Source organism: Pelophylax lessonae, assembly GCF_965119305.1.
Source record: "Pelophylax lessonae genome assembly, chromosome: 3".
NCBI classification, from domain to species: Eukaryota; Metazoa; Chordata; class Amphibia; order Anura; family Ranidae; genus Pelophylax; species Pelophylax lessonae.
This window is the reverse complement of record NC_138770.1, coordinates 12902291-12927563: the sequence shown is the minus strand read 5'-3', so window position 1 is coordinate 12927563 and position 25273 is coordinate 12902291. Positions and strand designations below refer to the sequence as shown.

General features: G+C 46.0%; 1 protein-coding gene across 1 annotated transcript in view; it reads right to left on the bottom strand.

Annotated features, from left to right (window-relative positions):
* The window catches only part of LOC309550224 (uncharacterized protein), a gene marked incomplete at its 5' end in the record, with an annotated part of 831917 nt that extends 816574 nt beyond the window's left edge, over positions 1 to 15343 (bottom strand). Inside the window, 8 exons of the mRNA XM_082250635.1 lie at positions 10957 to 10979; positions 11025 to 11780; positions 12366 to 12478; positions 13119 to 13260; positions 13350 to 13447; positions 13562 to 13685; positions 13772 to 13939; positions 15281 to 15343. Coding sequence (XP_082106761.1) covers positions 10957 to 10979; positions 11025 to 11780; positions 12366 to 12478; positions 13119 to 13260; positions 13350 to 13447; positions 13562 to 13685; positions 13772 to 13939; positions 15281 to 15343 — 1487 coding nt within the window. The remainder of the gene's footprint in view (positions 1 to 10956; positions 10980 to 11024; positions 11781 to 12365; positions 12479 to 13118; positions 13261 to 13349; positions 13448 to 13561; positions 13686 to 13771; positions 13940 to 15280) is intronic.
* Positions 15344 to 25273: the final 9930 nt, after the last annotated feature.

The following is a 25273-nucleotide window of genomic DNA, read 5'->3' as shown; positions in this document are numbered from 1 at the left end:
TCCTCTGAGGTTTTCCTCTTCTCCCGTCCATGTACTAAAATAGAAATACAAAAATTATTACTAGACATCAGCAGATTGGTTCCCCTAAACCAGGACTCCGCCCACATCAGGCAGCTTTGTCTCTGAGGATCTTACAATTCCCCCCTCAAGGTAACTAGTAAATGGGTCCTCTGATCTCCTACCAGTTCATTTCTTTATTCATGGACCTTAGTCAGAGAGTGAGGAAACAATGAGAACTGTCTTTTATAGGAGTGACAGTGATGAGGGGATTATAGGATGAGTGTCCCCTCCCCCTCTATCACTCATTGCCATCTTCCCAGCACAAGAAGTCCCGCACTTCCTTATTTACAGAGGCGGATCTCTAATTAGGGAAATCAGGCGGCCACATGTCCTAACAAGAGCTACCTTCCCCCGGGCTCCCCTTTCACTCACTGTGTATGGGTCTTAAACACACTGCCCCACCCAGCACACACTCTGCCAATCAGAGGATATGGCACAACAAGGTTCTGCAGCCCTGTATCCAATGAGGGCGCTGATGACATCTCCCTCCTCACCCACCACGGGTGCCTGGCTCCCTGTACTGTGTGTGCAGCAACCACTCAGAGGAGCATGAAGATGTCGGGAGGAGACTGGAGAGGACACGTGTGGTGTGCTTAGGACCGCACACAGGTGAGCTGTGCCATTGCTGCTCATTATCATAGTGGCTCTGTACAGCATTGTCTATGAGAGCTGTATAGTGTGTGCTGGGGGCAGACTCAATCTGTATTAGGACACACCAGAAGTGTGGGTATGGGGGGGGGGGCACTTCAACTTACTGCCCTCTCATCTATTATCTATGTGGGCATGAAGAGTTCTGTACAGCTTGGGCCCCAGGGCCCCACCCCCATCTCCCACACCATTTTTACTTTTCACAGTGAAGACAAAAATATGTGAAAGCTCCACCTCATATTAGTAGTTTCTCCTGGGAAAAGGACTCTCTACTTATCCCCACATGAAGGAAAGGTGAGTATAACCACAGTTGGAGTCATGTCCACACAGTCTCTGACCATCCCTTGTGTCATGTCCACACAGTCACTGACCATCTCTTGTGTCATATCCGCACAGTCTCTGACCATCTCTTGTATCATGTCTGCACAGTCTCTGACCATCACTTGTATCATGTCTGCACAGTCTCTGACCATCTCTTGTGTCATATCCGCACAGTCTCTGACCATCTCTTGTGTCATATCTGCACAGTCTCTGACCATCTCCTGTGTCATATCCGCACAGTCTCTGACCATCTCTTGTGTCATGTCCGCACAGTCTCTGACCATCTCTTGTACCATGTCCTTACAGTCCCTGACCATCTCTTGTATCATGTCCGCACAGTCTCTGATCATCTCCTGTATCATGTCCGCACAGTCTCTGACCATCTCATGTATCATGTCCGCACAGTCTCTGACCATCTCCTGTATCATGTCTGCCTAGTCTCTGACCATCTTTTAGATCATGTCGTCACAGTCTCTAACCATCTCTTGTGTCGTGTCTGCACAGTCTCTGACCATCTCTTGTATCATGTCCACACAGTCTCTGACCATCTCTTGCATCATGTCCTCACAGTCCCTGACCATCTCTTGTGTCATGTCCGCACAGTCTCTGACCATCTTTTTTTATATCATGTCCGCACAGTCTCTGACCATTTCCTGTATCATGTCCGCACAGTCTCTGACCATCTCTTGTGTCATGTCCACACAGTCTCTGACCATCTCTTGTGTCATGTCCACACAGTCTCTGACCATCTCTTGTATCATGTCTGCACAGTCTCTGACCATCTCTTGTATCATGTCCGCACAGTCTCTGACCATCTCTTGGGTATATAGTGCAGGGGTCAGGAGTATGTAATGTACAATATAAATTATACAGTGTAAGGGTCAGGGCTCATAATATTTGTATTCAGTAATCAGTGGAAGCTTAAATGTTTACATGAGACAAGTTACAGAGGTCCCACACCACTACCTCCGATCTCCTGAGACTGCACTCAGTGACTTGGGTGTGAGACTTTACAGACATATCCCTCCACCCGGCACAGCAAGCAAGTAATCCTTAAAGAATTGTTCTGTCAGAGGTCTTCCTAGACCCAGGTATGGGGCAGAGTACTCAAAGTACATACCCCAGATGCCTAGGTTGAGTAACACCTATGGTAAAAAATCAACATTTTGCTTCCAGCTGAACCCCAGAATCTCCATAAATCCAGTCTAGATACATAAATTGTGTCTGCAGCACAGAGAAGGAAGATTATCCGAGAGAAATACAGGAATACAGGATGGGGAACACAGCTCAGGAAAGTGACCAGGGTATTACAGGCTGATATCACCCAGTCCCCGCCCTACTCTGGACCAATCAGTGAGCAGTATGGGTGGAGGAATGTATTTAGTGTTAATGACCCACCTGTGCTGATCTCTGTAGGAGTGTCCTCCTCTATAAATGTCCCCGTTATTCCATCCTCCTCCATAGACTGCTGATCATCCCTCACATACCTCTCTTCTTCTTCTGCTTTAACCTCAAATTCTATATCCATTGGATCTCCACTCTAAACCAAGAAAATTAGAGCAAATATCATCAGAAAACAATAAGGTCACATAAAAAATCCACACATCACATCCATGAGTCCATGTTCTAGATACTCCATCCCACCAACCTTGTAACAGTGAGGGATGGTGTGACCTTCCTGTGTGGAATCCCGGGAATACAGAGGACGGGGACATCTCTCTGGTGGGTTCCTGGTATTCGGTGACTCCATGATATCCTTGTGTCCTTCTGAAAACTCCTCCATCACTCCATACTCCTCATCCTCCTCTTTATACTCTTCTTTAACAACAATATTATACTCACCGAGGTTTCCACTCTAAATATATAATAAAACATTTATTGTAACAAATATACTGTATATAAATCAGAACTACCAATAATTGTCAGTGATCTACCTGATGATGGTGAGGGATGGTGTGACCTTCCTGTGTGGAATCCCGGGAATACAGAGGACGGGGACATCTCTCTGGTGGGTTTGTATAGTTGGATGCCTCCACCATGGTGTCCTGGTACAGATCTTTGTGTTCTTTTAGAAACTCTGACTCCTCCATCACCCCATCCTTATCATCCTCTTTTATCTCTTCTTTAACCTCAACTTTACAATCTCTCAGGTTTCCACTCTGAATATATAATAAAAATGACATCAATGGTAACAATGCAGATAATGTACAGATCCTAATGATACTATCAGTGATTGTTCCTCATCTACCTGATGATGGTGAGGGATGGTGTGACCTTCCTGTGTGGAATCCCGGGAATACAGAGGACGGGGACATCTCTCTGCTGGGTTCCCATTACTGGATCCATCTGTAGGAAACACACACACTGACTGAATACATTGTTTCTATCTGTTTATCAGATGATGGGGGATCTAGGTGGATCCTCCGTACTGCTCTCTCCTTTACAATAAAGTCTCCTCTTACCCGGTGATGTGAGGGGCGGCTGATTCTCCATCATGACGTCCTTCCCAGCAGCAACTCGATGATCTCCCTGGTGACTTCTCAAATTTTCTTTTTATTTCTCTATTCTATCCGGGAGGGAGGTGGAGGCAATGTGATGGTCATATGATCTCCAGACTTCACAGGAGGAAAACTCTCGATGTGAACACAAATAGTAAAATCAAATGACATTCCCAGAATCCTCCTCACCTCACCATTCAGGTCTCCTTTTTTTAAAATCCCCACTGAGGTATAATTTACCCACAGAGGACCCCCACACTACGCAGAGTAAAAGCTTGCTGCAGGCATTTTGACATAATTACATACAACGCAGGACCAACAGTCCCACTTTGTAAGTGAGGATGCCAAGGGTCCGCCCACATCCTAAGAGCATCAGAAAAAAAGCCAGATGGAGGGACATTTAGAGGAGGAGCTGTGAGGTCAGTGTGATGTCAGAGGACATCAAGACTAATTGGAGGAACATTTGAAAGGTGAGATTTGAGGGGCCCTCCATATGAGCCTCCTGTGCAAACCAAATCATTGTTCCTGGGTGCATTCTACCTCTCCTAAACTGAAGAGTGAAATTTGACCTTTACCATACAGAAATCTGTCAGGAATGTGTGAAAGTAATCTCTCGTGAGCAGGTGACGTGCGGAGGAACGGAGTGTAAATAGCAGACAATTTTCTTCAGAGCTCCTAATGGTGGGGATGGATTTTGCTGCATGCTGGTGCCAAGCTTACACCCCCCAGGGTCACTGCAGATGTGGAGAAAAGCTGTGTAAGAGGATATGGAGGAGAGATGAGGAGGAGATCCAGGAATCAGGATAAAGGTCAGGACAAGCAAAAGACGAGCGCATCCAAGAGATGAAGCCGGGGTCACTACACAGAAAATCAATCCAAGGAAACAACAGGCAGGACGAGGAATAGCAAGAAGGAGCTCAGAGACAAATGAGAATATTGCTCAGCCAATGGGAAATTATCTCAGCATGATTTACATAATGAAGGAGATGAGGGGGAGGGGAGGAAGTCACTTAAGGTGACCATAGATACATGGAAATTCAGCTGGTTCAGCAGGGATTGGTCACATTTCCATCCATGTGTGGTCAGCTTTGCAAGAAGGATACATTAATCATCATCTGATCCTCCCTGAAGGGGTTAATCCATGTATTACCTCCTCTACGTCCTATGGAATGTCCTGTCTGTACCTGACATGACTTCCTGTCTGTATTCCACAGAGACTTCCTGTCTTCCATAGAGACTTCCTGTCTGTATTCCAAAGAGACTTCCTGTCTGGGTAGAAGTGAGATCACCACCTTGTGGAGCTCAGAGGAACTGCAGCCCTGAGAACCGTCTGGTAGTGTGAACACGGCTTTGTGCTGTGTGTGTATATACTGTATATCCTTCCCCTTTCTCTCCTCCCTGAGTGTGTATGAAGAGGCGGAGCTCCTGCTGGAACAGCGGTCGGAGGAGGAAGCCGAGTCTAGGAGGGAGACTGACAGAAAGCGCAACAGACTTGCAGGAGTGAGCGAGGAGGATCCAGTTCCTTTGCCATCGGAGGTGAGGAGAGTGTGAAGGATGTTTGTGACTCTGGTAGCTGAAAAGCTGGGAGTCATATTGCTCTGGTGAGTGGGGAAGCACTACTAAGGGGGCGCCCTCACCATCACGTGTGTAAGAGCTGGAAGAAGGCGTGGCTACACTACAGCTGGCACAGTTTGGAGCACGGAGAACTTTCACACCTTATCAACTTTTCATTCATTTGTGGACTTTTTTGGAGCAACAGAACTTCATTGAAGTAGATGCAAAGTGGAAGCCGTGGACTTGCAGAGAACACTATATTGAGCAAAAAATATTGTATGATTACATGAATTTGCACAGGTTTTTACTTTATAGAAAATATTATAATATAATGAAGTAGGTGTAAAGTAGAAGCAGTGGATCTGCAGGGAACAGCATCTTGAGCACAAAGCACTTTATGTTGTATATGAATTTGCACATGGATCAGTTTACTTAATTTATTAATAAACACCATAAGATGAATGAAGTAGGTGTAAATCTAGACCTAGGGAACACAAGGGATGTGGAGTGGGAATCCTCCTATCCTCACAGAGCACCTTCCAGGTTCTTCCCTCTCCTCCCTCTCATCATTTGAAGCTCACTGTATACGTCTATTTTCTCCAATCTCCTCTAGAATTGCTGTGATCTATCGCCCCGCTGGACCGGTATTAACTTTCCCTGATGACTTCTCTGCCTGGCTGCCCTACTTTCTCTCTTCTGAAATCCCCACAATCATTCTCAGCGACTTCAACATCCCTGTTACTACGAACACTTCTGCTACTTCCAAACTTCTCAGTCTAACCTCCTCATTTGGCCTGAAGAAATGAATACACAATGGATAGAGGCTTCTACTCACTCTAGTGACAACACCCTCAGCCTTGTATTCTCCCACCTATACACTCCATGCATCCTCTCCAACAATCCTCTCCCTCCCTCTAAACACCACTAGGGATAGGCGAACAGTTTGGGTGGAGGATAACTTCACCATTCACCCAAATTTTCTGTGCACTCAGTGTCTTCATTTCTTTTACTATTTACATCCCGCCGAGTGCACAGTCAATAGGTTGTTAAAAAGCTAAATTGGGAAGCCGGCCACTGCATCCCTAACAACGAATGAGTCATAAGCTGTCAGTGGGCTTCCCCACTGACAGCAGAATGTCAAAAAATAAATAAAAATTTGCCGGCAAGAAAAAAATCGGCGTGGGGTCCCCCAAAATTTATACCAGGCCCTTTGGGTCTGGCATGAATTTTAAGGGGAAATCCATGCCAAAATGTAAAAAACAAATGGCATGAGGTCCCCCCAAAATCTATACCCGACCCTTATCCGAGCATGCAGCCTGGCAGGTCAGGAAAGGGGGGGACAAGCGAGTGCCCCCACCTGAATCATACCAGGCTACATACCCTCAACATGGGGGGTGCTTTGGGGCAGGGGGGGCTCGGCTCCCCGCCCCAAAGCACCTTGTTCCTATGTTGATGGGGACAAGGGCCTCTTCCCCACAACCTTGGCCTGTGGTTATGGGGGTCTGCAGGCAGGGGGCTTATCAGAATCATGAAGCCACCTTTAACAAGGGGGCCCCCAGATCCTGCCCTCCTATGTGAATGAGTTTGGGGTACATTGTAAAAATAAATGAGGCTATGAGCCCGCTTTTCACAATTCCTTTTATAGAAAAAATAAAAAAACATTGTTCCCCCGATGTAGATTAATTGTCATTCACAACGCCCACTGGACCTTTGGACCCCAAAAAAAAAACACTCCACCATCAAGGAATGACAGTCTGACAGTTCTTAAAAAGGTAAGGAGCAGGGCCACCTGGTGACATCATCTGGTGACCTGCCCCCTTGTGATGTAACTGACTGGTGCATGCTGGATCGGTGACATCATAAGGGGCAGGACCACCAGGTGACATCTCCAGGTGGCTCTGCCCCTTACCTTTTTAAAAACTGTCACCCAGCGGAGCAGGCATTCGACAGTCAGCCTTCCTCATGGGCGGAGGTTTTTTTTTATTTTTTTGGGTCGGCAGTGCAGCGGTTGTTGTGATTGACGATGGATCTACATCAGGGGACAGTGTTTTTTCTTTTATTTTTTTAATAAAGGAACTGTCAAAAACTGTCTCATGTCTTTATTTTTGACACTTTTTTTGGTAAATGAGGGCCAGGATCTGGGGGCCCCCTTTTTCAAGGGGGCTTCCAGATTCTGATAAGCCCCCTGCAGACCCCCCTGCCCCAAAGCAGCCCCCCGTGTTGAGGGCATGTGGCCTGGTATGGTTTGGGGGGCATTCGCTTGTCCTCATCCCTGTCCTGGCCTGCAAGGCTGTGTGTTTGGATAAGGGTCTGGTATGGATTTTGGGGGGGAAGATACACCATTTAAAAAAAAGTTGCATGGGGTTTCCCCTCAAAATCTAAACCAGACCCTTATCCAATCATGCAGCCTTTTTTGGGCCTGGTATAGATGGGGCCTGGTATAGACGATGGGGACCACGTGCCGTTTTTTTCCCCATTTTTTTTTTTTTGGCAACAATTATTTTTTTACATTCCGCTGTCTGCAGGGAATCCCTCAAAATCTAAACCAGACCCTTATCCAAGCATGCAGCCTTTTTTTGGCCTGGTATGGATGGGGCCTGGTATAGACGATGGGAACCCCGATCCATTTTTTTCCCCATTTTTTGCCAACAATTATTTTTTTACATTCAGCTGTCGACAAGCCCATTGACAGCTGATGACTCAATTTGTTGTTAAGGACACCGTGGCCGGTTTCCCAGCCTCGCTTCTTAACACCCATTGACTGTACACTCGGCGGGATGTAAATAGTAAAATAAATAGAAGAAACGCAGAGCACACAGAAAATTTGGGTGTTTTACGAACACCCGAAGGGGCCATTTCGGGCTGAAGTAATGCTCAGTCCAAACCTCTCACCCATCCCTAGTGGTGTTTAGAGGGAGGGAGAGGATTGTTGGAGAGGTTGCATGGAGTGCATTGGTGGGAGAATACAAGGCTGAGGGTGTTGCCACCAGAGTGAGTAGAAGCCTCTATCCATTGCTTCAGGCCAAATGAGGAGGTTAGACTAAAACATTTAGAAGTAGCAGAAGTGTTAGTAGTAACAGGGATGTTGAAGTCACAGAGAATGATTGTGGGGATTTCAAAGGCCCTGGTATGGACCGAGGGGGGACCCCCACCATTTTTTTTATTTTATTATTTATATTGCCGTCAATGGCCGGGAAAATCAATTTAAATGTAATTTCTTCTTTATAAATGTCAGTTTTTCTGCAGCAGGTTCTATACACAGAGCAGATACACCACTTTACAGGCAGACTAAGGGGATCCCCCAGGCTCTATATTTAAAGGAATTTTTCTTTTTTTTTTTCCACTTTAACCATGATTTAAATCACTGCTCCTTTAAAAATTATATTTTATAAAAAAAAAAACTATTTGCATTGATAGTATCAAAAATGAATAATAACAAAAAGAAAAACAAGCACAGAGAAATTTCGGGTGTTCGGCAAACACCCAAACAGATAATGTTCAAGCCAAACTTATGCCCGTCGCGAACCATTTGCCCATCCTTATCTCTCGCCTCGACTACTGCAACTCCCTCCTCATTGGCTTACCTTTACATTGGCTATCCCTCCTTCAGTCCCTCATGAATGCTGCTGCCGGACTTCTCCACCTTACAAAGCGCTCAGCATCTGCTACCCCTCTCTACCAATCCCTTCATTGGCTGCCACTTACCCAACAAATTTAAATTAGAAATACTAACGGTAACTTACAAAGCCATCCACAACTCGGCCCCCAGCTACATCACTAACCTGGTCTCAATATTCCAACCAAATCATCCTCTTCGATCCTCCCAATATTTCTTGCTTTCTAGTTTCCTTGTCACCTTGCACCCACCTCCAGGACTTCTCCCGAGCCTCTCCTATCCCATGGAACTCCCTACCCAAATCTGTCCGACTATCTCTTACTCTATCCACCTTTTGGTGTTCTCTGAAAACTCATCTCTTCAGAGAAGCATATTCTGCCCCCACCTAACAACTGTACTTTTATTTTCTCTATCAGCCCATCCCCCCACAGTTATTACCTTTTGTATCACTTGACCCTCCCTCCTAGATTGTAAGCTCTATAGAGCAGGGTCCCCTGATTCCTCCTGCATTGAATTTTATTGTAATTTCACTGTTTGCCCTAACATTGTAGAGCCTGCGCAAACTGTTGGCGCTTTATAAATCCTGTATAATAATAATAATATATGACTGCCTAGTCCAGCTTCTCTCAGCCAGGGTTCCTCCAAAGGTTCCTAGGGGGTCCTTGTCACTTCCTTGGGCTGTATATATGGAAGTGTCACCTATGTAGTCTGTCATCATTGCACCGACACACACAATTTTTTTTGTTCAATATATTTTTTATTCTAATTTTAATTTTAACAAGAGTGCAAAAAAAAAAAATGAATAAAATGGTAAAGGAAGAAATCCAATTGGTCAGGAAAATGACTTGTCTGGAATGTGGAGGTAATAATTTGTGTACAATACAATACACAACGTGTTACATTATTATAACAAAGCATTGTAGAAAAGATCACACCATAGAAAATGGGGGAAAGGAGAAAATAAACTCGGATATGAAGTTGACATTTGTGTACGAGGAACACCTTAACAATTACCACCATTTTATTCTCCAGGGCCTCTGCTTTCAGAAAATATATGTTTGGGGGTTTTATCTAATCTTCAGGGCCAAAATCTGCATTTTACCATGTGTGCAAAAATAATGCAAAAACAGCTCTGGTATTTATGTCCTTCAATGTGTACTGTACTCAGAAATACATGGGTGTGATCTCAGGGATTAGTATGACCCCCATCCGACATAGGAAACTAAGGGGGGGTCTATGCAAAGAATATTTTGGGTGAGTGTGACAAGCATGTGTCCAGCCATGACAAATTCTGCCCATATTCTAATAAACACCGTGATTTCCTATAATCGTCAGCTCCAACTAGTGGCCATAATAAAGGTATTAGTTCCTAAATACCTCAATCAGGAAAAATAGTTCAATACCGCATTATGGCCACTAGATGGACCCAATGATCATAGGAAATCACTGAATGAAATAAAATAAGACCAACATTTGTCATGGATGAATGAATGCTTGTCATATTTGGTCATCTATTTTATAAAAACTAAACATGTAAGTGAAGTGGTAACTATTGAGCCAATCCCTTCATCAAACCACACATAATATCTCCCTTCAAAGGGAAAACAGAAATTATTTAGAGAAAATCAAACAGTATAAATATTTTCCAACCAATAACCTCCACCCAGACAAGATATGTAGAAATATAAAGACAAGCGGTGTTACCTCTCGTGCCGCACTCCGCCAAGCCACCCAAACCCACACAGGAGCAAAGGAAAGAAGTTCTCACCTAGTTTATCTCCGAGTTCTCCTTCCCTCCTGTTGGGGGATGGAGAAGGATGGACTGAAGACAGAGAGACACGCTTCGGGGTCACCACTGGTAAGTAGAGCCTTTAAATGAAGGACATCAACTTCAGAATTTCTGTCTTGTCTGTGTAAAGTTTACTGATAAAGATATATGGTATCTCACAGCTTCTAGCTCTGTAACCAGCTATATCATTATCAGTAACAGTCACACAGACAAGCAAGACATTCTGAAGGTGATTCCTTCATTTCATGGCTCTATTTACCACTCTACACCCCAAAATGTACTCATCCAATGAAAAGCCAACATGGTACAACAGTTCATCCATGTCTCTGATCATCTCCTTATCAATTGTTTCTTACATGAGGAAGATCAGCCATGGAGTATATCTGAAGTGTATATCAGGGTGTGCTTCTTCCCCACATGTCCAGCAACATTCATATAGAAGACATTTCCCACACTCAAGGCACTCATACAGCTCGACAGTTGTGTGGGATCCCTGATGTACAGGAAGACAGGACTTCAGTGAGGAACAATTCCCTCACTCAGGACAGGAAAGCGGCTTCTCTCCCGTGTGAGATCGCTGATGTTTGGAAAGAGAGGACTTATCTGAAAAACATTTCCCACATTCAGGACAAGAATACGGCTTCTCCCCAGTGTGAGATCTCTGATGTGTGTAAAGATGGGAGGTCTCTGAAAAACATTTCCTGCACTCAGGACAGGAATACGGCTTCTCCCCCGTGTGAGATCTCTGATGGCTGTTAAGATGAGACTTTACTGAAAAACATTTCCCGCACTCAGGACAGGAATGCGGCTTCTCCCCCGTGTGAGATCTTTGATGTGTGTAAAGATTGGACTTATCTGAAAAACATTTCCCGCACTCAGGACAGGAATATGGCTTTTCCCCCGTGTGAGATCTCTGATGTGTGTGAAGAAGAGATTGCCGTGAAAAACATTTCCCGCACTCAGGACAGGAATATGGCTTCTCCCCCGTGTGAGATCTCTGATGTGTGAGAAGATAAGACTTCCGTGAAAAACATTCCCCACACTCAGGGCATGAAAATGGCTTTTCCCCCGTGTGAGACCTCTGATGTTTGTAAAGATTGGACTTCTGTGAAAAACATTTCCCGCACTCAGGACAGGAAAACGGCTTCTCCCCTGTGTGAGATCTCTGATGTATGTAAAGATCAGACTTCTGTGAAAAAGATTTCCCACACTCAGGACAGGGAAAAGGTTTCTCACCTGTGTGAGATCTTTTATGCAAATTGAGACCATATTTAGAACAGAAACTTTTCCCGCACTCAGCACAAGAATATGGCTTCTCTACCCTGTGAGATCTTTTATGCTCATTAAGACGGGCTTTATTACGGAAACACTTCCCGCACTCAGTACAGGAAAACCTCTTATCTGTTGGAAAGCCGGCACCGTCCCTCACAGTCTGAGGTTCCTCAGGATAAGAGGAATACGATGGTTCGGCACCGTCACTCACAGTCTGAGGTTCCTCAGGATAAGAGGAATACGATGGTCCGGCACTGTCCCTCACAGTCTGAGGTTCCTCAGGATAGGAGGAATACGATGGTGCTGCACTGTCCCTCACCGTCTGAGGTTCCTCATGATAAGAGGAATATGATGGTCCGGCACTGTCCCTCACAGTCTGAGGTTCCTCAGGATAAGAGGAATACGATGGTCCGGCACTGTCCCTCACAGTCTGAGGTTCCTCAGGATAAGAGGAATACGATGGTCCGGCACTGTCCCTCACAGTCTGAGGTTCCTCAGGATAAGTGGAATACGATGGTCCGGCACTGTCCCTCACAGTCTGAGTTTCCTTAGGATAAGAGGAATACGATGGTCCGTCTACACTGTGTGGTGCCGGATGGACATTTGAGGAAGCCGGGTTTTCTCCTGGACTATACTGTGTGATGTCCTCATCTTCTACTTTACAGTCTGGAGACAAAGTGAGACAATCCTCTGAGGTTTTCCTCATCTCCCGTCCATCTACTAAAATAGAAATACAAAGATTATTAATAGACCTCAGCAGATTGGTTCCCCTAAACCAGGACTCCGCCCACATCAGGCAGCTTTGTCTCTGAGGATCTTACAATTCCCCCCTCAAGGTAACTAGTAAATGGTAGAGGGTGACTAGGTGTCCCAGGAGCCACACATCAAGTCAAGACCTGCTGTATGATAGTAAATGGCAGTCTCAGTCTGGACCTACTGTAGGCCACACCTTGATGTGCGGGACACCTAGTCACTATCTACCAATATAAAATGTCCAGCTGGTAGAAAATGGGTTTAACAACAGAGAATCCATCATATTATGTGTGTATATAGCAGTGGGTAGAGGGGAGAGAGCAGAAGTCAGGACTATGTAATGTACAACATGGAGTATATCGTGCAGGGGTAAGGAGTATGTAATTTACAACATAGAGCATATAGTGCAGGGGTCAGGAGCATGTAATGTACAACATGGAGTATACAGAACAGGGGTCCGGAGCATGTTATGTGCAATATAGAGTTTACAGAGCAGGGGTCAGGAGTATGTAATGCACAACATAAAGTATATAGTGCAGGGGTCAGGACTCATAATATTGGTATTCAGTTATCAGTGCATTACATGTATTTGGTGTTAATGACCCACCTGTTCTGATCTCTGTAGGAGTGTCCTCCTCTATAAATGTCCCCGTTATTCCATCCTCCTCCATAGACTGCTGATCATCCCTCACATACCTCTCTTCTTCTTCTGATTTAACCTCAACTTTAGAATCTCTCAGGTTTCCACTCTGAATATATAATAAAAATGGCATCAATGGTAACAATGCAGATAATGTACAGATCCTAATGATACTATCAGTGATTGTTCCTCATCTACCTGATGATGGGGAGGGATGGTGTGACCTTCCTGTGTGGAATCCCGGGAATACAGAGGACGGGGAAATCTCTCTGGTGGGTTCCCATTACTGGATCCATCTGTAGGAAACACACACACTGACTGAATACATTGTTTCTATGTGTTTATCAGATGATGGGGGATCTAGGTGGAGCCTCCGTACTGCTCTCTCCTTTACAATAGTCTCCTCTTACCCGGTGATGTGAGGGGCGGCTGGTTCTCCATCATGACGTCCTTGTAGAGATCCTTGTGTCCTTCTAAATACTCCCACTCCTCCATGGAGAAATAGACAGTGACATCCTGACACCTTATAGGAACCTGACACACACAATGATACAGTCACCATCCAGACACATCCCTTGTCTGTTACTGGATAATGTCCCAGAATTCCCAGCACCGCTCACCTCTCCTGTCAGCAGATTGACCATCATGGTGGTCAGTTCCAGGATCTTCTGCTCTTTGTTCCTCTCAGGTATAGGAGAACGAGGTGAAGGCACCATGGTGGGGATTTGAGTCCTGCTCCATCCCCCTGAGATTGGTTCTCCACTAGACTTCTTCACTACAACATAATCCTACAGATCAGGAGAAAGATAAACAAATAGAAATCATCTGACTTCATCTACATGTCACAATAAGAACATGGTCTATTGATCAGACTAGACAAGTGAGATGTTGTGTGACCTCCCAGAATCCTCCTCACCTCTCTGGTCAGGTCTGTGTTTTATTAATAGAGATAAGAGGGATGTCATGTGACCTCCCAGAATCCTCCTCACCTCTCCAATCAGTAGGTAGATGATCTCCAGGCTGAGCCTTAATAACCTCTCAGTCATGTGACTCCGATCCTCCTCCATCCTCATTTGTGTGGTCATGTGATCTATACGGGTTTCTCTGTAGACAGATAATGAAGAATTAGCTGGACTGCATTGGTTGGACAATATTGGGATGGGAATATAAGGGGTTAAAGGCGGGTTGCCCGTAGTGGCAATTGGAACATGTAGATTGGGTTACTTAGGAGGATCTTTTTATAAAGAGTGGTCACAGGTTCTCTGAGACCATCAAGACCAATGCAGAGCCCATAGCCCTTGATGGGACAGGAGGAGAGACAGTCCACTGCCAGATGGTAGGGCAGTAGACGAAAGTGCCGGTATTGAGGGATCAGAGGATTGGATAAGTAAATTAGCTTTTTCTGGTTCCCTACACCAAAATGACCATGTAACCCTTGAAGTTGGGCTGCCCCTGTTATACGAGGGTTAAATGCTCAGTTGGGGTTTTGGTCATTTTTTGTTTCCCCAGAGATGGGCTTTAAACAAAATATAATTTTCACACACGATAAAATCTACATTTTAAACTTGTAAAAACAAAGTTCCCTCCCACAAACACACACATACACAATTATGTCAACCGTTAAAATTGTGTGTCTAAACTCACTACCCAACATGGTGCAAAGACAACGCTGTAAAGGTCATTATTTTTGAGAAAAACAGGAATAATGGCCCCAGAATAATTGCTCTCGACCTAAGGTTAGAGGGGCGGATTCTAGCAATGGAGACGTGAGGACGCTCGCAGCTGGAGTTCCGTGATCCGGGTGGTGCTAGCAGCCGCACGCTGGACAGACATCCCTATACCCCACGCTAAGCAGCAGGCTGTGCTCTATTCTGAAGAGATTTACCACCCGGAGACGGCGGGAGTACGAAAGCCCGGGGGGTGGGGGGGCCAAGCAGTGAGTAGAGGCGGAGGTATATAGTAATACCGGGCGGATGAAAGAGGCTGAAACCGGAAGGGTACGGGGGCTGGCTACAGAGTGAAGGAGTAGGAGCTCCGTGATCAGAGTGGAGGTAGCAGCCACATCCCCCCTTCGGAGGAACAGGTGGACGAAGTAATTATGTGAGTAGGTGAACCAGACCGGAATATACCGCATATATGACTAATTCACCTAGCTCTGGAACAAAGCAAGCCGGGGCCAAAAGTTCAGACATCTCTACATATTTCCTAAGATGCCCAGTAGTTACACAAAGTAAAGTGGGATTGAAGGCATCCCAGAAGCGTCAGACTGTCACTACGCTTGAAACATTGCAAATGGCATCAAAGAGTAATACAATTAAACAAACCGCGGAAGTCATGGTGGAGAGAAATATGATTCAAGAGCAAGCGGGGGAAAAGTCAAGGGAAATTCTGCCACAAATCCAACAGTCATAGCTACCCTCAGCAACAGAGTGGAGAGACTTTGTAAAACTGATCCCTACAAAGCAAGACATGCAGGACATGGCATTAGCAATAGTAAGTGACATTAATATAGAAATCAATAGTATAAAACAAAAAATAGACCAGACTGAGGGTAGGGTGGCTAGAATGGAAGCAATATAAAGTGATATGGATGGCAGACTGGCGTATATGGAAGAATCACATGTATGGTTGGAAAAACAAATTGTTCTGTTGCAAATGCAGCAGGACGATATGGAAAATCATAGCCGCAGGAATAATATAAGACTGCGGGGGCTACCAATGTCAATACAGGCTCCAGAGCTTAAAACTAAAGTCACGGGCATAAATATGGTACTGAAAAAACCTCATATGGAGAAAATTGAGTTCGATAGGATACATAGAGTTAAAATACAGTGACGGATAGACAAGGAGTTAATCCCCGATGTCCTGATAAGGATCCACCTTTATTCAATTAAAGAGGATATACTCAGAGCTGCCTGGTCTAATGGCCCGATTGATTTTGAAGGAGCCAAAATAACTTTATTACCAGACCTGTCACGGAGTACCCTGAGGATGAGGGCATCAATTAAACCCTTATTGGAGATTATTAAGAGCGTGGGAGCTATGTACTATTGGGGACATCCCTTCCATCTGAAGGTGATGAGAAATAACAATGTATTCATATTGAAATGGCCTGACCAGCTCCCGGAGTTATTTGCCTTTTTAGACACTTCCCCAATACCAGTGAGTGATTGGGTAGACATTCTGAGGAATCAGAGCACAGGTATCAGAATAGAGGTACTCACCGAGGCCGAGATGCCGAGAGCGGTTCGCTGTTGCGACTAAGCGCACTCCGCCCCTCTGGAGGTGATACAGAGGGTGGATGGCACAAAGAGGCACAAGCTACCAGCAGGCAGGTAGAGCTTGTGTGGAGGTCCTGTAGAACTGAAGCAGAGACTGATCAGGATCCAGCAGAAGAAGTCCGGAGCAGGCTGAGGGTCAAACACAGGTAAGCAGACAATCCAGGTCACAGGCTGAGGGTCAAGGCACTGGAGATATGAGACGAGACTAGGTCCCAAGCAGAAGGTCAAGGCACAGGAGACTGAAGGTAAATACGGGTCGCAGGCAGAGGGTCAAACACAGGTAAGCAAAAGCAAAGTCCGTAAAACAAGCCAAGGTCGGGTCCAGGAGAAGAGCAGAGTAGGTCAGGGTCAATCCGGGTCACAGCAGGTAAATGATCACACAGGAACTCAGGTACAGGAAGCTGAAAGACAATCCAGCAATTCCTCTGAGCACTTGCTCAGCTTTTATAGGCAGCCAGGAAGTCATGTGGAAGTCATGTGGTGCTTGTCATGTGATGACCAGTCTGTAGCTGAAGCTTTCTCTGACAGTGCCCCCCCCCCCCCCCGAGGGGCGGCCTCTGGACACCCAAACTGGACATCAACTCCGGGTGATTCACATGAAAAGCTCAGATCAAGCGAGGGGCGTGTATGTTTCTTGAGGGTTCCCAAGAGTTGTTTTCAGGTGGGTACCCCTACCACTTGATTAGGTATTGGAGAAGTCTACCCTTGTTCCTGCAGTTCAGTATGGCTTCAACCTCAAATTCATTTTCTCCATCCACCTGGACCGGTGGAGGAGGCGGCTCCTCTCCTCCCGGGAAGGGGCTAGGAATCACTGGTTTTAGTAAGGATGCATGAAAAACAGAATGAATCCTGTAAGAGCTGGGTAAGGCCAATTCAAAGGCCACAGGGTTAACCATCCTCTTGATTTTGAACGAGGGAGGAAGATCAACAATGAAGTCCATAGAAACTTCAGCCCATGAGCGTTCTGGAATGGGTAAAGGCCTAAGTAATCCCCAAGATTTGGTGTTAGCCACTTTACTGCGCTGGCAAGAAATACAAGAGAGAACATACTTTTTACAGTCCTGCCTCCAACCAGGCCACCAAAAAGAACAGGCAACCAATTCTAAAGTCTTTTGAGTCCCAAAGTGGCCAGCCAGTTTATGGTCATGAAGCAACTTTAACGTCATGGGTCTAGCCTCCGGTGGGACAAAAATTCTTCCTTGGGACCAGAACAAGTCATCTAGTTTCTCCAAGGAGGATATTTCTGGGTCAGTACAATGGCTGGATGCCAACTTGATGGTGGTCATAAGATCAGTGTCTGTGAGCAGAAGGAAGTTTTGTGGAGATAAGATGGTGCTAGGTTCCGTTGACTGGGGAGATTCAGGGAACATCCGGGAGAGTGCGTCTGCTTTCCCATTCTTGAGGCCAGGTCTATAAGAGATATGAAAGTTGAACCTAGAAAAGAAGAGGGCCCACCGGGCTTGCCTGGGTCTTAAGCGTTTGGCTGTCCTGAGGTATTCTAGGTTTTTATGATCGGTGAAGATCATGATGGAATGGGAAGCACCCTCCAACAGATATCTCCACTCCTCCAGAGCGAACTTGATGGCCAACAGCTCCCGGTCTCCCACATCATAATTCCTTTCCAGGGAGCTTAGTTTCCGAGATGCGAAAGCTACAGGATGGAGGAGAGCCTTGGGGCCCTGTCTCTGGGAGAGGATGGCTCCAGTGGCAGTTTCCGAGGCGTCTACCTCCAACACAAATGGCAGGGCTGGATCCGGATGCCGTAGGATTGGTGCAGAGGTGAATAGAGCTTTGAGCTTGGTAAAAGCTTCCTGGGCCTCTTGGGACCACTGAAAACTACTGTGTTGGCGGGTTAGTTGGGTGATGGGTGCAACAATGGATGAGAAGCCAACGATAAACCTCCGGTAAAAATTAGCGAATCTGATAAACCGCTGTACCCCCTTTTTGTCTACTGGAGCCGGCCACTCCTGAATTGCCTTGACCTTCTGTGGATCCATTGCGACCCCGTTGGTAGAAATGATAAAGCCTAGGAATTGCACAACAGATTTTTCGAATTCGCATTTCTCTGCTTTAAGGTACAATTTGTGTCTCCTGAGAATTGCAAGGACTGTCTTTACATGAACCCGGTGTAGCTCAATGGTGGCAGAAAAAATAAGAATGTCGTCCAGATAAACAACTAGGAAATTGTCCAGATATTCTCGAAAAATGTCGTTTACCAGGTGCTGAAATGTGGCCGGGGCGTTACACAACCCAAAGGGCATTACCAAATATTCATAATGTCCAAACCTGGACCTGAAGGCAGTCTTCCATTCGTCTCCAGGCCTGATTCGGATGAGGTTATAGGCACCTCGCAGATCCAACTTAGAGAATATTCGGGCAGACCGGAAATGCTGAAACAACTCTGGGATAAGTGGAAGAGGATAGCGATTTTTTTATCATTATTTTGTTCAGTTCTCTATAGTCTATGCATGGTCTTAGGGAACCATCTTTCTTTTCCACAAAGAAGATGCCGGCTCCGGCCGGTGAAGATGATGGACGAATGAAACCCTTATCCAAGTTCTCATAAATATACGTCTTAAGAGCCGCTAGTTCAGTCTCTGATAGTGGAAAGATGCGGCCAAAGGGTATTTTGGAACCAGGTAGCAAATCAATGGGGCAGTCGTAAGACCGATGGAGGTGGTAGGCAATCAGCTTTTTGTTTATCAAAGACATCTCTAAATTCAAGATATACCGGAGGGACGTGCTGGAGATTGTCAGGTCTAGGTGCTACGGTTAAACAGGTGGGTGGAGCTGGAGGAAGGCAATGCTGGGAACAGTAGGGAGAGGAGACTTTCTTCTTGTTCCAATTGATGTCAGGTTCATGTGCCTGTAGCCAGGGGAGCACCAAAATGATGGGGAACATGGGGGAGAAGATGATGTCAAAGCTTCTTGGTGGCCGGAGTCCGTGGTGACAAGGATGGGCCTTGTCTGTTGTGTGACAAATCCAGAGCGAGGGAGAGACCCATCAGCCAGGTAGACTTGGAGGCCTTGTTCTTTGGTTTGCAGTGGAATGTGTAGTTTTTGGGTCAGTGAAGTGTCTAGAAAACAACTACAGGCTCCGGAATCAATAATTGCTGGTAGATGAACTTCCTTTTCCATTAGCTGTAAGGAGACAGAGAGGGTGACATAAGTCTGGGATAAACCAGGGTTTTGAAAGTTCATGAAAAACTGCGAGCGTGACTTACTGGGTCTCACGGGGCAGGTATGCAGAAAATGTCCAGTTCCCCCACAGCACAGACAGAGATTGGCCTGCCGCCGTCATTGCTTCTCTTCAGGGGCAAGAGGAGCACGGACCAATCCAAGCTGCATGGGCTCAGCCTCTGGAGCAGAGGTGACAGGAGTCACTGGAAAGGATGGGTGAACGGGAGAAGGTTTAGGGAGCATCCAACTAGGTCAAGGACCCTGGGAGCGATCAGAGCGCCGCTCGCGCATGCGCCTGTCTAGCTTGGTAGCGGATTGGATTAAATCCTCCAAAGTGGCAGGGGTTTCAATCCTGGCCAACTCATCTTTCAAAGCTTCTGACAGCCCCTGGCGGTACTGGTATTTAAGAGCGGGTTCATTCCACCCTGTGTCAGCTGACCATTTTCGAAATTCAGCAGTGTAGTCCTCCACTGGTCTCTTTCCTTGAGACAGGGAGTGTAGCACAGCTTCTGCAGTAGCGGTGCGTTGGGGGTCGTCATATAGTTGAGACATACTTTCAAAGAAAAGGTCCAAAGAATTCAGAAGAGAGCTCCTCTGTTCCATCAGGCTGTGGGCCCAGGCCTGCGGCTCTTCGGTCAACAGGGAGATGACAAATCCCACCTTAACTGCTTCGGACGAAAAAGTCCTGGGCTGAAGGGCTAAGTACAAGGAGCAGGCATTTTTGAAGGCCCAGAACTTTTTGCGATCGCCTGAAAAACGCTCCGGTGTGGGAACCCTGGGCTCAGGGGTAGCCATGATCACTGTGGGGCTTGATGCAGCTTGAGAAGAGGAGGCTCCACTGGTGGGCGCAGGGGCTGCGGCTGTTGATGCAGGTGACCCTGAAAGTTGCTGGAGACGACCGTCAATCTGGGCATAGCCTTCCTGCAGTTTCTGGACTGCATCAGTGAGGGTTGTGACCTGCTGGCACAGGATCTCAAGAGGAGAACGCGCTCTGTCGGCCTCTGACATGGCTGGTTTGTACTATCAGAATAGAGGTACTCACCAAGGCCGAGATGCCGAGAGCGGTTCGCTGTTGCGACTAAGCGCACTCCGCCCCTCTGGAGGTGATACAGAGGGTGGATGGCACAAAGAGGCACAAGCTACCAGCAGGCAGGTAGAGCTTGTGTGGAGGTCCTGTAGAACTGAAGCAGAGACTGATCAGGATCCAGCAGAAGAAGTCCGGAGCAGGCTGAGGGTCAAACACAGGTAAGCAGACAATCCAGGTCACAGGCTGAGGGTCAAGGCACTGGAGATAGGAGACGAGACTAGGTCACAAGCAGAAGGTCAAGGCACAGGAGACTGAAGGTAAATCCGGGTCGCAGGCAGAGGGTCAAACACAGGTAAGCAAAAGCAAAGTCCGTAAAACAAGCCAAGGTCGGGTCCAGGAGAAGAGCAGAGTAGGTCAGGGTCAATCTGTGTCACAGCAGGTAAATGATCACACAGGAAACAGGAACTCAGGTACAGGAAGCTGAAAGACAAACCAGCAATTCCTCTGAGCACTTGCTCAGCTTTTATAGGCAGCCAGGAAGTCATGTGGAAGTCATGTGGTGCTTGTCATGTGATGACCAGTCTGCAGCTGAAGGTTTCTCTGACAACAGGGATGTATAATCCCAAACAACCCGCAGGATTTAGAAGAGGACAAGAAAGGCCTCGGTGAGAGGTCAACATGAATATTGTACAGGACACATAGGCCCGCTCAAGGATTCGATTTTTTTTTTATCCTCCCTTAGCTTAGCTATGTGTTGGAAAGAGGATAGGATGATTTTTTTCTTTTTGCTGCTCCTTCTTTTTTGCTTCTTTGCTCCCTCAGCCCCGTGGGGGCTTTCGTGGACAGAAAATATACTTGTGGAGGGTGAGGAGGGGAGGTTGGGGAAAAGGCCGGATATGTATACGATTTTTGATTTAGGTGGGGTCCCTGACCCTCCTTATCTATCCGTAGGTAGAGCTATTGGTGTGATATAAGTGATGTAGAGGGCCCCCCTTCTTTTTTTTTTTTTCCTCCCCCAATGGGGTATAAGCCAGCTGATTTTCTTTTGCCTTAATTAGGCCGCGTGCACACAATGTTGAGGTGGGTTTGCCTTTTTTTTTTTTTTTTTCCTTCACATCATAACTTTATTACACCAAAAAAAAAAAAGGAAAAATATATTTTTTGGGGGTCTTTTTTTTTTTTGGAACACTAAAGGAATAAGGTATATCTGTTTGAGAATTAGGGACATGAGGGAGTAGAATTGGCTTCCTCCCTTCTTTCCCTTTTATGTTTTTTAGAGGTTAGGGTTTTTTTTTGTGTGTGGAGTTTTTGTCACATATGATCACTGGGGATTGAAGTATTCGCTATGCAATGTGTGTTTTTGCTTTTGGGGTTGTGGCTTGATAAATTTTCCCCTTCTTCTTTTTTTTTTTTTTTTTTTTTTCCACGTGTTTTTGTGTGTTTTTTTTTTTTGGATATATTATGTTTTTTATTATTATGAATAATTCCTTAGTGTCTCCTTCGGAGACAAGAAACACGGTGAAAGGTTGATTCCAGCTAAACGAGCTGGTCTGAATGTAAAGCACAATGCAATGATGGGGAAGGGGGTAAGGGGTAGGGGGGTCTAAGGGAATAGGAGCGGTCGGGGTGGAGAGTCAGGGTCAGGGGAGGAGAGGGTAGAGTGGGGAGGGGGGGAGAGGGAAGGGAGGAGAGAATTATATGAGGAAAAGGAAGGGAAGGAGTAGAGGAAGGAGGACAGAGAGGGTTTTTTTTTTTTTGTGTGTCCCTTTCTACTTCACAATATTTTCACATGACTTAGTAGGAATGGAATAGGGAGGGGAGGGAAGAAAAGAAGTAAGATAAGTTAAGGACAAGAGAAGATAGAGCGGGATGGGAGGATGAGAATAGTGGGGAAGGGAGAATATAGGAAAATGGAAAACGAGGCTGCCCTCCACAGGATCACGGCTCCATATAGGGAGCTTTTTTCTATCATTATCAACCTGAGAGTAGTGACCTGGATTGAAAGTGTGGTTGTTATATGTATATAGGAAATTCATTTGAAAATTTTTGTGTCTGTCACGTCTTCTTGCTAACTAAAGCCCCTCAATAGGTAGCGCCTGGGTGCGCTGGGTTAGAATAACCGTTAGAGAGGGGGAGGGAGGGAGGGAGGGAGGGAAGTGTGTGGGTCCCCCCCCCCCTTATAATTTTAATTTAAATTTTTTTTTTGTCTCCCTTGGTACTGAGGGGGGAGGGAGGGTCGAGATCCATAGTGATGGCACCGACTAGGGGAGAGGTGCAAAAGAAGACATTAGGATGTAAATTTATAACTTATAATGTGAGAGGACTATCTACGCCGCAGAAGCGTAAGAGACTACTGGGTGATCTTAAAAGAGATGCTACGCATGTAGCATTTATTCAGGAGACATACTTCAGGAAAGATGCAGTACCAAAGTTTGGAAACAGGGACTATCCGTGATCGTACCATTCTACATCGACTATATCCAAGTCAAAGGGGGTGAGTATATTAATCTCCGGCTCTTTGACTTGGAGTCTGAAAGAAGAACTAGCAGACCCACTAGGGAGATATCTCTTGGTAAAAGGGAAAATAGGACGAGCAGAGGTAACCCTCCTGAATGTTTATTTTCCCAATTCAGATCATTTAGCATTTCTTCAGAAACTAGTACCAATTGTGATGGAATTCCGTGAGGGACATCTTGTAATGGGAGGGGATTTTAATTATGCTGCAAAACCGCTAATAGACACCTCAAAGAAAAGGTCAAGCATTTCATATGCAAAACTAAGAAAGATGCAACGAGAGATTTCTCTTCTGGGGTTGGTAGACCCGTGGAGAACAATGCACCCAGCAGAGAGAAACTACACGTACTATTCGTCAATACACAACACATATAGTCGGATTGACAGAATCATGGTGACACAAGCAGATCTGCCATTGGTGACAGCTTCAGATATAGGGGATTTCTCAATCTCAGACCATTTTCCAGTATCTGTGTCTATACAGTGGGAGTCTAAGACTCAGAGACCAATATCTTGGCGAATAAATGAGGCAGTGATACAATCTGCAGAAGATGTAGGAGTGATAGAGGAGGCCTTAGATCATTACTTTAAGGAAAACACTTCAGAGCCCATTGCACCCTCAGTTATCTGGGAAGCGCATAAGTGCGTAATAAGGGGGGGTACTAATTCAACTGGGTTCACAACGGAAAAGAGAAAGAGAAGCTAAAATCAGGGAATATTTGAGTAAGATAGAACAGCTGAGTAGGCTACATAAAAATACACTCGCAGAGATACACCTGGCACCCCTTACACAGGTAAGGAAGGAATTAAATTGTTTCAAAAGACTATGCGGAGTATGATGTGGGCAAAAAGGCACTTTTATGAATATTCCAACAAACCAGGGGCACTACTAGCTAGAACAATCAGGGGACCGAATAGAAGAACTCAGATAACATGTATAAGGGACATGAGGGGAGGGGCGGTAAACACATCTGCAGATATAGCAGAGGAGTTCCGTTCCTACTTCCATTCCCTATATAACCTGCCGGAAGTGGGGGGGAGGGAGATCTAATGTGAAAAAAAGGGAACAGATAGACAAGTACTTACGAGAATCAGGTATGAAGACATTATCAGAGGAACAAGCACTCACATTAGAGGACAAGATTTCGGGAGAAGAGATATCAATTGCACTCGCACAATCCAGATCACATAAAGCACCTGGCCCGGACGGCCTTACTTTAACGTACTACCAGAAATTCTGGGAGCGACATCTCTAAATTCAAGATATACCGGAGGGACGTGCTGGAGATTGTCAGGTCTAGGTGCTACGGTTAAACAGGTGGGTGGAGCTGGAGGAAGGCAATGCTGGGAACAGTAGGGAGAGGAGACTTTCTTCTTGTTCCAATTGATGTCAGGTTCATGTGCCTGTAGCCAGGGGAGCACCAAAATGATGGGGAACATGGGGGAGAAGATGATGTCAAAGCTTAGAAGCTCCTGGTGGCCGGAGTCCGTGGTGACAAGGATGGGCCTTGTCTGTTGTGTGACAAATCCAGAGCGAGGGAGAGACCCATCAGCCAGGTAGACTTGGAGGCCTTGTTCTTTGGTTTGCAGTGGAATGTGTAGTTTTTGGGTCAGTGAAGTGTCTAGAAAACAACTACAGGCTCCGGAATCAATAATTGCTGGTAGATGAACTTCCTTTTCCATTAGCTGTAAGGAGACAGAGAGGGTGACATAAGTCTGGGATAAACCAGGGTTTTGAAAGTTCATGAAAAACTGCGAGCGTGACTTACTGGGTCTCACGGGGCAGGTATGCAGAAAATGTCCAGTTCCCCCACAGCACAGACAGAGATTGGCCTGCCGCCGTCATTGCTTCTCTTCAGGGGCAAGAGGAGCACGGACCAATCCAAGCTGCATGGGCTCAGCCTCTGGAGCAGAGGTGACAGGAGTCACTGGAAAGGATGGGTGAACGGGAGAAGGTTTAGGGAGCATCCAACTAGGTCAAGGACCCTGGGAGTGATCAGAGCGCCGCTCGCGCATGTGCCTGTCTAGCTTGGTAGCGGATTGGATTAAATCCTCCAAAGTGGCAGGGGTTTCAATCCTGGCCAACTCATCTTTCAAAGCTTCTGACAGCCCCTGGCGGT